The sequence below is a fragment of the Triticum dicoccoides genome, chromosome 3B (assembly GCF_002162155.2).
Source record: "Triticum dicoccoides isolate Atlit2015 ecotype Zavitan chromosome 3B, WEW_v2.0, whole genome shotgun sequence".
Classification (NCBI taxonomy): domain Eukaryota; kingdom Viridiplantae; phylum Streptophyta; class Magnoliopsida; order Poales; family Poaceae; genus Triticum; species Triticum dicoccoides.
In genome coordinates this window covers 411,644,525-411,657,992 of record NC_041385.1, presented here as the reverse complement: position 1 = coordinate 411,657,992, position 13,468 = coordinate 411,644,525, and the positions used below count along the sequence as shown (strand labels likewise).

At 45.0% G+C, this 13,468-nt stretch overlaps 2 protein-coding genes across 3 annotated transcripts in view; one reads left to right on the top strand and one right to left on the bottom strand.

Moving 5' to 3' along the window:
* LOC119276253 (protein tesmin/TSO1-like CXC 2) overlaps positions 1 to 4,860 on the top strand; it is a 5,302-nt gene extending 442 nt beyond the window's left edge. The window contains exons 2-10 of one of the 2 annotated variants that reach the window (XM_037557282.1): positions 848 to 1,014; positions 1,348 to 1,429; positions 1,524 to 1,578; positions 1,681 to 1,968; positions 2,095 to 3,260; positions 3,337 to 3,598; positions 3,708 to 3,774; positions 3,882 to 4,086; positions 4,474 to 4,860. In XM_037557282.1, coding sequence (XP_037413179.1) covers positions 3,211 to 3,260; positions 3,337 to 3,598; positions 3,708 to 3,774; positions 3,882 to 4,086; positions 4,474 to 4,675 — 786 coding nt within the window. In that variant the 5' untranslated portion in view covers positions 848 to 1,014; positions 1,348 to 1,429; positions 1,524 to 1,578; positions 1,681 to 1,968; positions 2,095 to 3,210 and the 3' untranslated portion in view covers positions 4,676 to 4,860. Of the gene's footprint in view, positions 1 to 847; positions 1,015 to 1,347; positions 1,579 to 1,680; positions 1,969 to 2,094; positions 3,261 to 3,336; positions 3,599 to 3,707; positions 3,775 to 3,881; positions 4,087 to 4,473 lie in introns of both variants that reach the window. The other variant, XM_037557281.1, reaches the window with a different exon arrangement.
* A 105-nt stretch (positions 4,861 to 4,965) lies between these two features.
* On the bottom strand, positions 4,966 to 12,062 carry LOC119276251 (acyl-protein thioesterase 1-like). Its single transcript, XM_037557279.1, has 10 exons — positions 11,715 to 12,062; positions 7,349 to 10,476; positions 7,139 to 7,247; positions 6,491 to 6,527; positions 6,250 to 6,319; positions 6,010 to 6,114; positions 5,765 to 5,915; positions 5,597 to 5,679; positions 5,397 to 5,490; positions 4,966 to 5,305 (listed from the first exon to the last, which is right to left on the bottom strand). The coding sequence occupies exons 2-10, from the start codon at positions 7,359 to 7,361 to the stop codon at positions 5,218 to 5,220; spliced, it is 750 nt and encodes a 249-aa protein (XP_037413176.1). The 5' UTR covers positions 7,362 to 10,476; positions 11,715 to 12,062; the 3' UTR covers positions 4,966 to 5,217.
* Positions 12,063 to 13,468: the final 1,406 nt, after the last annotated feature.

The window sequence follows — 13,468 nt, the reverse complement described above, 5'->3', positions numbered from 1 at the left end:
GAGGGCGGTTGGGGAAGAGGAGGGGGGTGTTGGAGTTGGGCGGCGGTGTGTTCTTTTGCTGTAGAGTAGATGGTGTTCAGACGTGCGGGTTCAGTACAGAAGTTGTTATCTGTTTAGCACATGTATTTTGATACTGATTTCGCTAGCGAATTTTTATCATGGAAAATGCTAGGGTTTATTTTGTTAGAATGGGGTCGGTCCTTTTTGATTCAGTGCAGCAACATCATAGCCTACATTATTTGACCTAGCAAATTACTGCATAGAATTTTCAGGCATTTTCAAATTTGTTGTATAATAGTTAAGACATTTCATCTTCAGTGCAACACACATACAGGTTCAGTAGTGTTTTTAGTTCTGCTGCTTCTCTCACTGAATTTGTATAATAGTACAGCAGCTATATGGCTCTTGCATTTGTTTAGTTTCTGAATGTACTTCACTGTATATGTATAGTAGTTCAGCTGATGGCACATTTTGCATTTTTTTAGTTTTCTGCTTCTTCTTCACTGTTTTTTTATGCTGAACCTAGAATGAGATGCATGCTCATTCTAGTTAGTATACTAAGCACAGCAACCCTGCATTTTTTTTTACAGTGATGGGCTTCAGTTTTTTCGGTAATACTAGTGTTTTTCGCAGCACATACTGATATGCATACTCATTGTTTTGAGGTTTTTATCTGTGATGATTGCTTCTTTTTTTTTCATTCCTATTGCAATGTGGGCAGTGGTGCTTCATTTCAAATCATTCCATATTTTTATGCATAGTGTGTTTTGTTCCGCTGCTGTTGTTGCATAGGTTTGTAACAAAGCGATATAATATGTTGTCGTTGTTGTTCTTTTTGTTTTTGCAGAGACTCAACAATGGATGATGAGGAACCTACTGATGGATCTTTCTCAACACGTGTTTTTGCCTTGGTTGTGTCTGTTTGCGCGGAAACATCTGAATGATGAAAAGAGGGTAGTCATAAACAAGTCAGCTTCAGATCTATGATGAATATCGCCTCATTCTCTGTACCAGGTGAGCTTACAGACTGAACCTTGCATTTTGGGCTTGTGATTTACATGCATGGGGCAAGGTAATGTGATAGGGCTTTTTTCATCAGTGTTTAATGGATTATATGATCTTTTGCAGTTGCTTATATCCAGGGAGTGTGGGTTCTTGTGTTTTTTTTGTTTGATCAATAGTGCGCCAGTGCTTAGATAAGTTGGTTTTTATCTCAGTAGATGCTGTTTCATCACGTAGTGACCAATGCAATGGGAGTGTTGTGTTTTATCCAAAGATTTTCTAAATGGTGTTGTTGCATAGATTTCATAAGGCAGTATAACAAGATTTCTTCTCTATTTGTTGCAGAGCCTCAAGAATGGATGATGAGATTGAAGAACCTACTGATGGGTCCTTCACAACACGTTTTTCAGCTTCTCGCTTGCGTCAGGTTGCTGAGAAACATCTGAATGACGACAAGAGGGGAATCTTAAATGATTGCAACTTTGTTTCTTTGATGAATATTTCCCCCTTTTATGTACCAGATGAGCTGCTAGACCGGGTAGTCATGAAGATTGACCCTAAGCAGGGTTTGTTTAGGTATAAAAAAAATACCCCCACTCATCGCATCTTTTTGGGTTTTTGGTTTTCTTTGTTGCAATGTTTCATTTCTGAATGACATGTGTCTTTCTGCTTTTTCAGTCATAAAGAGAAAGATATATTTGTACTTGAGAAGGTGAGGAACCACGAAATTGTGACCATCGAGAGGTCTTGGGTTCTTTTATGCATCACGCTTGTGCTAGTGCTTCGCACCGGCAACATGGTGCCCTTGAGTACCTTGCTAGCCTGAAGGACATCTCTGAACTCGACGATTTTGCGTGAGATGAGTGCATCTTGGCTGCTGCATTGAGAGGTGAAGAAGTACCGACACAAAGAAGGAGGCTTGGGGTTCCCAGCTTCTCGATTGGTCGTTGCCTACCAATGTTTCTGGTATGTTCATTTTTTCTCTAGCATTTTCTCTCCGACACATAATGGTCCTCTTTTTTCAAGTTCATTCTCTGCTCGCAACAAGCTCATAACCCCCTGTTTTTCCTTTTTTATTTTTGTGAAATGCAGATAATATACAAGGACCATATGGAGGTGCCACGACCACGATCATGCATTACTGAGCAAATGGGGTGGTTCGCGCCGCACCGAAATGCCATTGCTCCTCCGCTGCGGCAAGGAGGTTGTGGCATCGTGCTGCTGCTGCATGTGAGCTCGTCGAGATGCGAGCTCATCTCCCTCAATATCTGGCGGCACCCACCGTTGTGCTGTGTTGCAACACCCTTGGCGCTACCACGTGGGACTGTTGTGGCGGGGCGTCTTTGCAACACCACCGCTGCTGCAATTGCTGTTGCGCGTGCGCACGTCCAGGGCATCTCCCTCAACTCCGGCGTCCGCCACTGTCATGCTAGTTGCAACACCATCGATGCTGCCGGTGAAGGCTGCTGTAGCGGGGCGTCTGATACTGCTGCTTTGCAACAACACCGCTACTGCAAAGGCTGCTGCGTGTGCACCGGACCCGACAGGGCATCTCCCTCGACTCGACCGCCGAAGCTGCATTGGAACACTAGTGCTGCGATTGGATACTACTATGTAGTGGGCGTCTGGTGATGCTACTTTGTAACACCAGCGCTGCTGCAAGGTCCACGACGGCGACGCGTGCTGCGATCCCAGGGGGGTTGCGGAGCTGCGAGCTAACAAGCTGTGAAGCCGAGGGTTCGATGCTAAGTACAATTGGTGCCCGTGCTACGAGGAGCCTGCCATTCGGTGATGTGAAGCAGGCAATGGAGAAACTATTTTAGCGTTGTGAAGCTAGCCACCGGCTCTTCCTATTGTCACGCGAGTGGCGAGGCAGGGGATATGATAGAGTGAGATGAGGGGTTAGATCAGACGGTTATTAATGATTTAATCATGCGGCTGGCGAGGCGGTTGATCCCCTGCGTGGATCAGCCGGTTGATTTGTAGCTCTCGCCATAACATAACATAACAGGACCCACCACCTGCAGAGGAAGCCAGAGTCCTGATATCCAGTCCAGCACGTCGTAAGAGACTAGAATTGCATGGACTCTGTGTCTGCAGTTGTATTGTATAGGACATCTTTGTTCCTCGGAGACTCCGTGCATCAGACTCGAACAGATCTGCCTCCTACCTCGTCTTCTCCCCTCTGACCCTTCTTCCTTGGCCGCCATGGACGATTTGCCGCACTGCACCTGCGAGAAGACCCAGTGCCTCCAGCGGTAAGTAAGCCACTGGCGACGCCGCTGACGTGCTCTTACGGTCCTCCTCACCGAAACCGCATTCACATGCATGCAGCTACTGCCATTGCTTCGAGGCCTGGGTGTTCTGCGACGAGGGGTGCTCCTGCCAGGGCTGCCGCAACACAGAGGACAACTCCGACGAGGTGGATGAGCGCGCAGAGTGCATCATGAAGAAGAAGCCCGACGCCTTCAAGCCCAAGATCATCGCCGGCGATGGGCCTGGGCTGCAACAGCAGCAGCAAGCAGCAGGGGTGCACGTCAAGGGATGCAACTGCCGCAATTCTGAATGCAAGAAGCTCTACTGCGAGTGCTTCAAGGTACGTGCATACTCACGTCTCCTCTGCATTTATTTGTTTTGCCTTGCATGACTTCATGTGCTGCCGGTGCTCGATCTCATGCTCGATTTGCGGCTGTCTCGAATCGAAGCACAGCGTCGGGTGCAGCGACAAGTGCCAGTGCACAGGGTGCGCCAACACCTTCGGAGTGAAAGGCGGTGAGTGCATCGATCGCCACACATCTATTCTCTTCTACTTTCATTTATTTTATTTATAGCATTTATACATTTATGCTCAGTCGTGTTCTTGCATCATCAATTGCCAGCGGCTCAACAAGCACATAGTGACGGTCCTCAAGGAACATCTGGCGGCTCCGGTGAAACACTTGCCCGTTCGAATGGATCGTCCGCAATCATCAACCACGACATGGCTTCTCAGTCGACAGAAACAAGCATCATGGACGATATCCACATCCCCAGCGAATTGAGTCACATGGATGCTGATCTTGGTCCACCAACTCAAGCCCTAGGGTGAGTTCTATTTTCAACATCCTTGTCAAATGCCATCTACTCCTGCGCTACTGCTATGCCGAGCCGAGTGAAATTTCAAAAGAAAAAAAAATCGAATTGGTAAGTTATGGCAATAATATGAAGAGGAGGAGCAATGAAGATGGGCTATTGTTACCAACAAAAATCCCAATTGATGCCAAATTATGATCCAATTTATCAGACTTTGCCGCGACAAACTTTTATGAACGTCCCCTTTCTTAAAAGAAGAACAGTTTGTCGTGATAGTCTTCTTTGTGATGTGTTTACACCTGCTCCACGGTTTTGTTTATTTCATTGGAACAACACGCAAGTGACAGTTTACGGTAAATAGGATGTGTTAGCATTCTGATCATGTGTTCCTTTGTGCAGTGACGGCGGCCTCGAGGACATCATCTTCCATACAGACTTTGAGCACAATATTGATCCCCAAGCACATCAGGGGTTGGCGCAGCAGGCCGATGCATCGCTGAGCAATGACGCAAACTCCCTACTAGAGCAGGGCCCTTCAAAAACTGACACTTGTGATCTTCTCCACCATGGTAGCCAGATCAACAAACTCGGTGGAATTTGATCTTGATGAAGCTGATGATCAACTTAAAACCATACTCCACTTGAGTATAGTGATGCTGATACATACAGCTCGCCTAGTTTGAGATTTGCTCAGTGTAGTTTATTATCTTCCAAATAGCCACAAATATTTTCCCAAAGAATTTGATGAATCCGTAATTAGTACATATATGGTTATTATCTTCCAAATCTTTTCCCTGAGAATTTTATGAATCTCTCTGGTGTGTTTTGATGATGATATGACGTGACTTGAAAGTCTACACTGGACTGATATAGAAGTAGAACACAAGCATATATTAAAAGCTATCGTCATAAATTACTGGTGTGGTCAATCAAAACAAACAATATAACTGGGGTACAACTCTTACTAGTACAATCATATAAGTGTAACATGAAATTCAGTAGTGAGGACTTATATATCAACACATGCCGGTCGTGATCTCTTCATATGATTAACCTATATATATATCAACCTTCTCCTCCTCTATAGTGTCAATACTTTTCTCTCATGTCATGTGTCAGCCACCAAGGCACAAGCTTCTCCACTTAGCCGCAAGAGCGATCAAGCCCGAGCCTTGCCCTGAGCCACTTGGAGACATCGTCCATTTCCTCAGGGATGGTGTGATGGCCCAGTCTGCACAAATGACATGATGTCAGTACTACTAAGTTTCAGAAAAATAAATACGAGAGCATGTGGAAAAATTGTGCATGTCCATCTGTAGTACCCGTTGTAGGCTTTGAAATTAAGGTAAGAAAAGCCCGAGTTCCGCAGAAACTCGGCCGACCTCTCACCGTTCCTATACGTGACTACCTCGTCCCCTGCAGGAACACAAAGAAGGAAATTAACCATTTTTAGTGGTAGTAAATTTCACAATTCAGAAGAGATTAATTCAGCACATGAACTGCGAAAGAATAGCAATGCTACCTCTTCCATGGCCAAGCATTATCGGCAAGGCAGCAGCCCTCCTGAAAGCAGTCTGTGAGCTCTCAATCTTGGTCCTCAGGGTCCTAAACAATATTCGAATATGAGCTTAACGGATACCAATATATCAATAACATGACTGTTTTGGTCCAAAATATCAGAGTCTCAGACCTGGAGCAGGGAAGCCAGCCGCTCAACCCAATGATGGCGCTGAGGGTGATAGGGTAAGCGACCCCATTTGAGAACCTTCCATGACCATAACATGCGGCAGAGTGGAGCGCAGTGGCAGCTCCCATGCTGAAACCGCCTATCCCAAGCCTCACTGGAGATTGCGCGCTATTAGCATCGGTAATTCTTACTATATTTGCTAAATAAATAAATGTGGTACATGTAATAGAAAAAGAAAAATGAGATACCATCAGAGGGCTCGGACGATAGCAGGTTTGCTATGTGTGCGGCGGATGCGTCCAGCCCTTGGACGTCGTCGGGGCCGTCAACAGAAGTCTCCTCCACATCGAACCCTGTTTCATTTCAGTATGCAATGCAATGCAAAGATGGTCATTTCTGTCCCAGAAACAGCCTATAGAAACTGGGGGAAAAGCAAAGCTGCAGCCAAGCCATACCCCATATGTAATTAATTAGGCTGAGAGGCTTACATGCAGTACATGGGAATCCACCGAAGGCCGCTACGGGCCGCGTTGGCGCAGTAGGGCAAATCCATTTGACCTGCACGGAGATGCACGAGGCTGTTAAACTTACAAACAGTACTAGTTATTCTGAAGAGGATAACTGAGCTTGAGGGTTCAGATAACAAGAATTAGCTATACATATACTATTGATATGCTCAGGGGAAGAGGAGGAATTAGGAATAGGATTGTAGATGGGTGTTCAACTTACATTATCCAACGGGAGATTGCCCAGGACCTGGGACCAACTGCACAAGACGAAGCCGTGGAAAAGGAACAAATTAGGTCTCCATAAATTAATTAATTAAAAATGAATGAGATAAAAAGTATTGCAGCTAGTCATCAACTTGTGTAGATATATATACAGTTTTAGTTCACGTTCCTCTTGCAAAACATGCACTTGCATATATTCGACTGACTGAATGACGCGTGTGTACAAGTACTCCATCAGAAAAGAAAAGCGGTGGGGAATAAGAGACAAGTGACAAGTGAGGAAGGAATAATCAGTGTGTAGTGGTTCCGGTTGTGGCATATGACAAAATGGGTCGACCCTATGCCATGCATACGTGCCTTCACACTTCCCTGGTGTCGTGTGTCTAACTAGCTAGTACAGCAGGTCGCATGCATTCAGACAAGAAGTGGCTCAAGCCTGTGCTTGTATCTCTAGTATCTAGCTAGCATATGTTCCTACTGAGGACAGGAGCTAGTGGTTGATTTGCAGCTGAGCTTGGAAGATCACATGTCACTCGTGCCTCTCGGAAGAAAATCAATTCAAAACCAAGACAAAAACAAACAAAACAGACAAGTGCAGTGCAACATGGAGTATGTATGTATGTATCCGGTAAGTATAGGAAGGAACCTGTTTCCGTTGTCGCCTATGCCGTGGAGCCACACAATGGTGGCCAGGTGCCTCCCCTTGGGCCTCACCACATAGGTCCGGCCGTACTCTCGACGGACACCGCGGGCGCCTGCAAACCATCAACAAGATCGGTCGGTCGGTCGGTCCATCTTACTGAAAAACGAGTCGCCGTGGAAGAAGCACAGCAAGACAAGTACGTACAGTACGTACCGGAGGAGCTCATGGTGGTCACGTACGTACGCACGCACGCACGGAGCTGGTCTGCTGGTGGTGAGAGGGAGAGGGAGAGAAAAGAGAGAGCGAGAGCGCGCGCTAGTTCTTGCCCGGATGCTAACTGAAGGAGGCATGCAGAGGTATTTATAGAGAGCCCCGCCCCGGATGGCCGACGCGTGGACGGCAATCCAACGCCCGCTTGCCCTCGCCTTCCAATTCCTTCGCCCGCCACACGACGCACGAGCGGGTCAGCTCCACGCGCTCCTCTTTCCTCTCGCTCAGCGCCACCGCACCGCACAACGCAGGGCGCTCGGCTCCACAGCCACCCAAATGAAATCGTTCTTCCATTCGCAGATTCTAAAAACGCGGGACTGTGGATTGGAATGTCATGTTCATCTTAGTCCTACAGGATTTTAAGCTGTTTGATTGCATCATACGAAAAACAAACGATTTTTTTCAAAGAGGTTGGAGTGGATGCTAGAAATCTTGGGAAGTATGAAAAAAGTTTATTCAATCCTATGAATCAAACAACCAACATAGAAAAAAATTCATAATGATTCTAATCCTCCAAAGTTCCTATGGAAATCCTTTGAATCAAAGGAGCCCTAACTTCCTGTTGCAGTTTTTCTACCGCTCCAAAATACAAACATGGGGCGTACGTAATAGTAATCCCTCTGGCCAAGGTTACAGCAGAATATATGCGTCCTTTTCTTGGCAGTGGAGAGGGAACCCAGGTATATATAGAAACATTACTTAGGACCCTTTTTGCCAATTCCTAACCAATTTTTTTTATCTTGACAAGGCGTTGTAATGTCCACTGGTTTGGCATCACAACTCCAGAGATTATATATGTATAACATCAGTGCAAATAACAAGGAATAAGCATAAAACACTTCTTTCTTTTCTTTCCCCCAAGAAAATACACGTAAACTAAAGGCGATTAATGTCTCGCACTCTCAGTGCTAAAAAGGAGGAAAAAGGCTAAACATTTGGCACCTATTCTTGCACGACAGGCTAGTCGTTTCTTGCATTATCATTATAAACTGCGATCAAAAGCACCAACGCAACTATTGGTACTATTATTATTGCACGGCGACACGGAAACTATTGGTATTTTCTTCTTTTTTTTATCAGACAACTATTGGTATTTTCACTAGTGTTTAAAGCTGAGTTAAAAATATATCAGTATTTCCAGTACAAGGAACTGAAACTAAAAAGTCAGCCTTTTTAGTAGAATCTAAGGTGCGATTTGACACTGTACCGGAAGAAAAAACAGTCACAGAGTAAATGCAGTATTTTCAGTTTAAAGCGCAGTTTGACACTGGACTGAAACTCAAGAAATAAAGTATGCAGAGTAGAATTCAAAACGCAGTTCAGCACTGGACCGAAACTCTGAAAATAAAGTATTTTCACTAGAATTTCAGGCGCCATTCAGCATGGAACTGAAACTCTAGAGATCATAATGACAGGCGATAAGCATAAAGAGGCTTCTGGAGAAAATACTAAATTTAGCACAAAAATGAAACACACAGCAGCTTTTTTTGCAGCGGGCTTTTTCCTACTATTGTAAATGCACGGTGGCACATGAATTATCATTATTTTCAGTTAAAAATTAAGGCGCAATTAGACGCGGAACTGAAGCTCAAGAGGTTCAGATATGGCAAGTGGTACTGCCTCATTTGCTTGGCAGATACAGTGTAGAATTCTGCAGACTGCAGCAAGGAAGATTCCAGAAATATTTTTGAGGTATGGACAGTGAAGGTATTGTCCATGAAGGTATTGATTCTGCAGTACAGCAAAAAGAACAGCTCAACACAAGCATGTAGTACAGGTCACTGATATAACTGACAGTAACAGGTACCTGTAAAATTGTGCATTGAGAGGAACTACAAGAATCCGTGTCGAAGAATTTTTGAACTTTTGCTGCTTTTCCTCCGTGGTAATTACATCTCCGTTATAAAATCGCATCACATTTACACTACCGAATGCCTGGAATATTCCTCGGCAGCATCATTTCCCCCCCTTTGAGGTCAGCTTTTCATAACAAACTCTGCTATTGTCGGGTTCTGCTAGCAAGAAAGGGATGCCACTTTTACAAATGGCGCAGGGTAGCTTTCAGAATTCAGAATAGTGGTAGGCTTTGATCCCCTCTCGACGATCAAAATTTATAAGGGATTAAACAAAGCCCTAAGTCAAATCTAAACTAACCGCCAAGGGTTTGTGATAGCAGAATAATGCAGAGGATTTTCACCTAATTTTGCTTCTTGTGTCAGTGCACTACATACAGAAGGAATCATATGCACTAGCTCTGCATTTTCCTATCCACTAAGGTTAACTATATGGGGGGACAGCTCAGGCTAAAATATGTGGGCTAAATGTGAATTTTGTCCCTACCTTGCCCAGGAGAATAGGAGCGGCGGAAGGGCTGTGAAGTTCTATTATAGATACATGGTTATGAACTACCTAATCTTTCCATGATTGTGCTGTGTCATAGGCCTTGGATACTGCATATTCCTTATTTAGCACATATTTCTTCTAATTTCATACACTCATCCTTCGAAAACGTGAAGCATCCACAAAGTTCTGTTGAAAGAATATATTCTGAAAACTAGGCTGCACAAGTGAAATGTCGACAGTTGTCTTTACCCAAAAGTTTACACATTTTGTCGGCTACTAGGAACAGGAAACAATTTGTTTTTTCAGTTGTGTGGAACATCCGGTGTGACTACAAACCTAGTAGATGTACATATGGTTTTTTTATGACATGATAGCTTTCTTAGTAAACATCACCGTTTCACATATGACACATCTTGATAAGATTCAGAGCCGTGCTGGTTTCAAGTAAAGCTTCTGATGCCAAAGTAAACAGGAGGATGTAAATTATTTCATCCCTACGACTGTCTAGAACCCATGATTTTTCGCAACACTTCTTGCACAGTACTACATATGATATTTATCTGTTTATGTGTGTCTGAAATAAATAACAACACACTACATACTCATGCTGCAGCACAGTGTATTTCTTACATGGAATATTTCTCGCAGGGGATATTTCTGAATTCTGAATTACATTCCCACGAGCAGCGAATGTCGTTAGGTACGGTCCCCTAACTGATCACCTCCCACTGAATTAAACAAGGTAAAGAACAATGAATTACTGTTTGAATCGAGTCCACATCAAGTACTAATTAACAGAAGTCAGCGACCAAATTGCAACAAGGAATAATGCAAAAATAAAGAGACATCTGAGGCCACCAATTTCCCAGTAAAGAATAATGCCATCTAAATACTCCAAAGCCTCCAGTGGGTTGCAATCGCCACGATCTCGCCTGAAATTCTTTAGCAACCCGTTCTGTACTGTCTTTTACTACTTAATTTTGTGGTTTTATTATTTTCTATAAATTCGTACTAGTGAATCAGTGTTTACACTTTGATGCAGAACTTGTCCTATGGCGAATCTTGAATAATCTGGAACATAAGTCATTGTTTGACAAATGTACTTGCATATGAAGTAAAAATAGAATATGAGATCAAAAGCTACAAATATAATACTTTTAACTTTAAATCAAGCTTTCACGTGAGTACGTGTAACAAAGTTTCAAAAAAAAAGGGGATTTTATTCTGTCCATGGCTGCAGCCACTCTATGTTCTCTTTTGCCGCCACACATTGTCAGCATTCCATGAGTTTAATCTACAGACAGAAAGCTGCCATTACAAGCTTCATTTCTTGTTGCAGCAAATTGTTTGTCTGGGTGCACTGGATTGGCAAAAGGGACCAGACAGAATATGATGATGATATATGTATGAAATAATAAACATATCGTGTGCTTTTCTTAACACGGAAGAAACTGTGCTGTGCGTGTGTGCACAGCTCCATTACCTGACATATTCGAAAGCAAAGGGGGACGGAATTTTATCTCTTGAGTTTCTGGTATGGCTTCTCTCTCTAAAAAGAAAAAGGTTTCGACATGATATGCTACAACTTCATACCATGTTGCAATGTGAGGCTATTTGCAAAAAAAATGAAAAGTAGGCAACATGATATGCAGCACGAGATTCCGTGGGAATTTCTTGTGTTTCTTTCCGCGGCCATTTGCTGTTAATCTGAATTCTGAACCAGCAGCGCACTAGCTGAAATCTTACGGAATATGGGAACCGACCCAAGCATAACAATCTTCTTCCGTTTCCCCTTCTTTTCTTTGTGGAAACACTCGGACGATGGCATGGTGTAACATGCCAGTGCAGACGAACGGTGCACGTATTGGCACCGGCGAAAAGTTGATGCATGCCTGCCTCAGCAGCTGAGAAACCAGAGTGTGCTGTGATGGTGATCGACAATGACAAGCTCGCAGGATGAACGTACCTCGCGGGCATCCCATCCGTGGGCTGGAAAGCGGAAAAGCCGGGCCAGGGAGGAATAACATCGAACAGCTAGACGGCACTATTGGTGAAACGGACGAACTAGGTAGGAGAAGACAGCTGCGGCCCGATATATTCTCCATTTTCATCTCCGAGTTGAGAATGGGAGGGCCCCTGCCTAGGCAGGAATCCATGTGAGCGCGCGTGTCGCCGTCGTCTCGTCGCCGCCGCGGCAGCCGATCTGGTCCGGTGGATAGGCGGGCAGGGGCAGGCCATTTCATTTGCTCTCTTCTACGGCCGCCGTTGGCCTAGAGCTAGGGGGCGTACCTTTTCCTTTTACGGGCAGCGAACGCTGCCAAATTCAGCGGCGCCGTCGCACTCAATAACTCATGGGCTTGTCCACTCCACTCGCTCGGCATCGGTTCTCACCGTTTCCCTTCGGAGATTCACCACGGCGCCAACGCCATTTTTTTTATTATTTTTTTTGAGATTCCCATTGCCATTTGTTGGACATCCGACGTGTGTCGGTACTCGGTGCCATCTGCGATCTTGCGTTGTACTACATAGTGTGTTCCAAGTTTCCTTTTCCCTTTTTTTTATATATACCAGTTGATGGCAATGAGTTGGGTATGATGCGGGTACAACAATCTCATATCCATACCCGCATCTCTTATGTACGTAAAATCATACACATACCGCACCCATCAGGTAATATCCATGCCCATGCCTATACCCTAAGCTAACACAACGTCAATAGATGGTGGCGTAATTGCTAGTCCATTCTGTGGTGGAAACAACAGCTACCGAGAGGTTTTTATGATTGGGGAATTGGTTGTTGAGAGGAGGATAGGGTGAGAAATGAAGCTTATTACATACAAAGACTATGTAGCTTAGTGTTTATTACACTTGTGACCCGTAAGATAATCGGCTAGGGTTTGGCCATACCTATGAGCACAAAATCATACTCATGCCTTGCCCACGACTAGTAGGATAGGGTTTGGGCACTGCCCATGGGTACAAAAATGTGTCCATACCCTATCCATGCGGGTCGTGTACCCATGAGTATCCATGTCCATTGATAAAATTATCATCCTTATATACCACTAAAACCGTCCGTTCTGACCGGTAAAAAAATCCAACCCACCCGGGCTTTTCAAATCAGACTCAAACGCCCGGGCTATCCGGCACCCCTCATACCCATCCCAAATCTAAAGCGAATATGGAGCGGCCCAGGCGCGGCCACAACATGGAACTGACGTTGGGGTCCACACGAAATCACTGGAAAACCCAACGGTCCGACGGGCGTCTCCTCCAGAGGGTGTGAACGCCGCGTGGTGCCGCTCCCATCCATCGTCTGAGGGCCAAAGTCCGACGATTTAAGCCGGAAAGAGACCCCCACCCTAGCCGAGTGAATTGCAAAAAACCACCACAATTGGGTCGAAGTTTTCAATGCTTCAGAAAAAAACCACCAGAAAACATGCATTTTGGTGGGTGTTTGATGACTTTTGCACAATTGTGGTGGTTTTTTGCAATTCACTCCACCCTAGCCGCATCCACTTCTCTCCCTCTCTACGTCGCCAGCCCGAGCCACATCCACTTCCATCCCTCTCCGCTCGTCGCCCATGACAGCCATGGCCCGACAGAGGGTGACCACCTATCCTATGTTGATGTCACCCGGTGCCTCCAACTGCTCGAGGAGATCCGGGCTAGGCGTGAAGCCCGTATTGCAGCCGGCATGCCTCCGGACTCGCCAGAGTC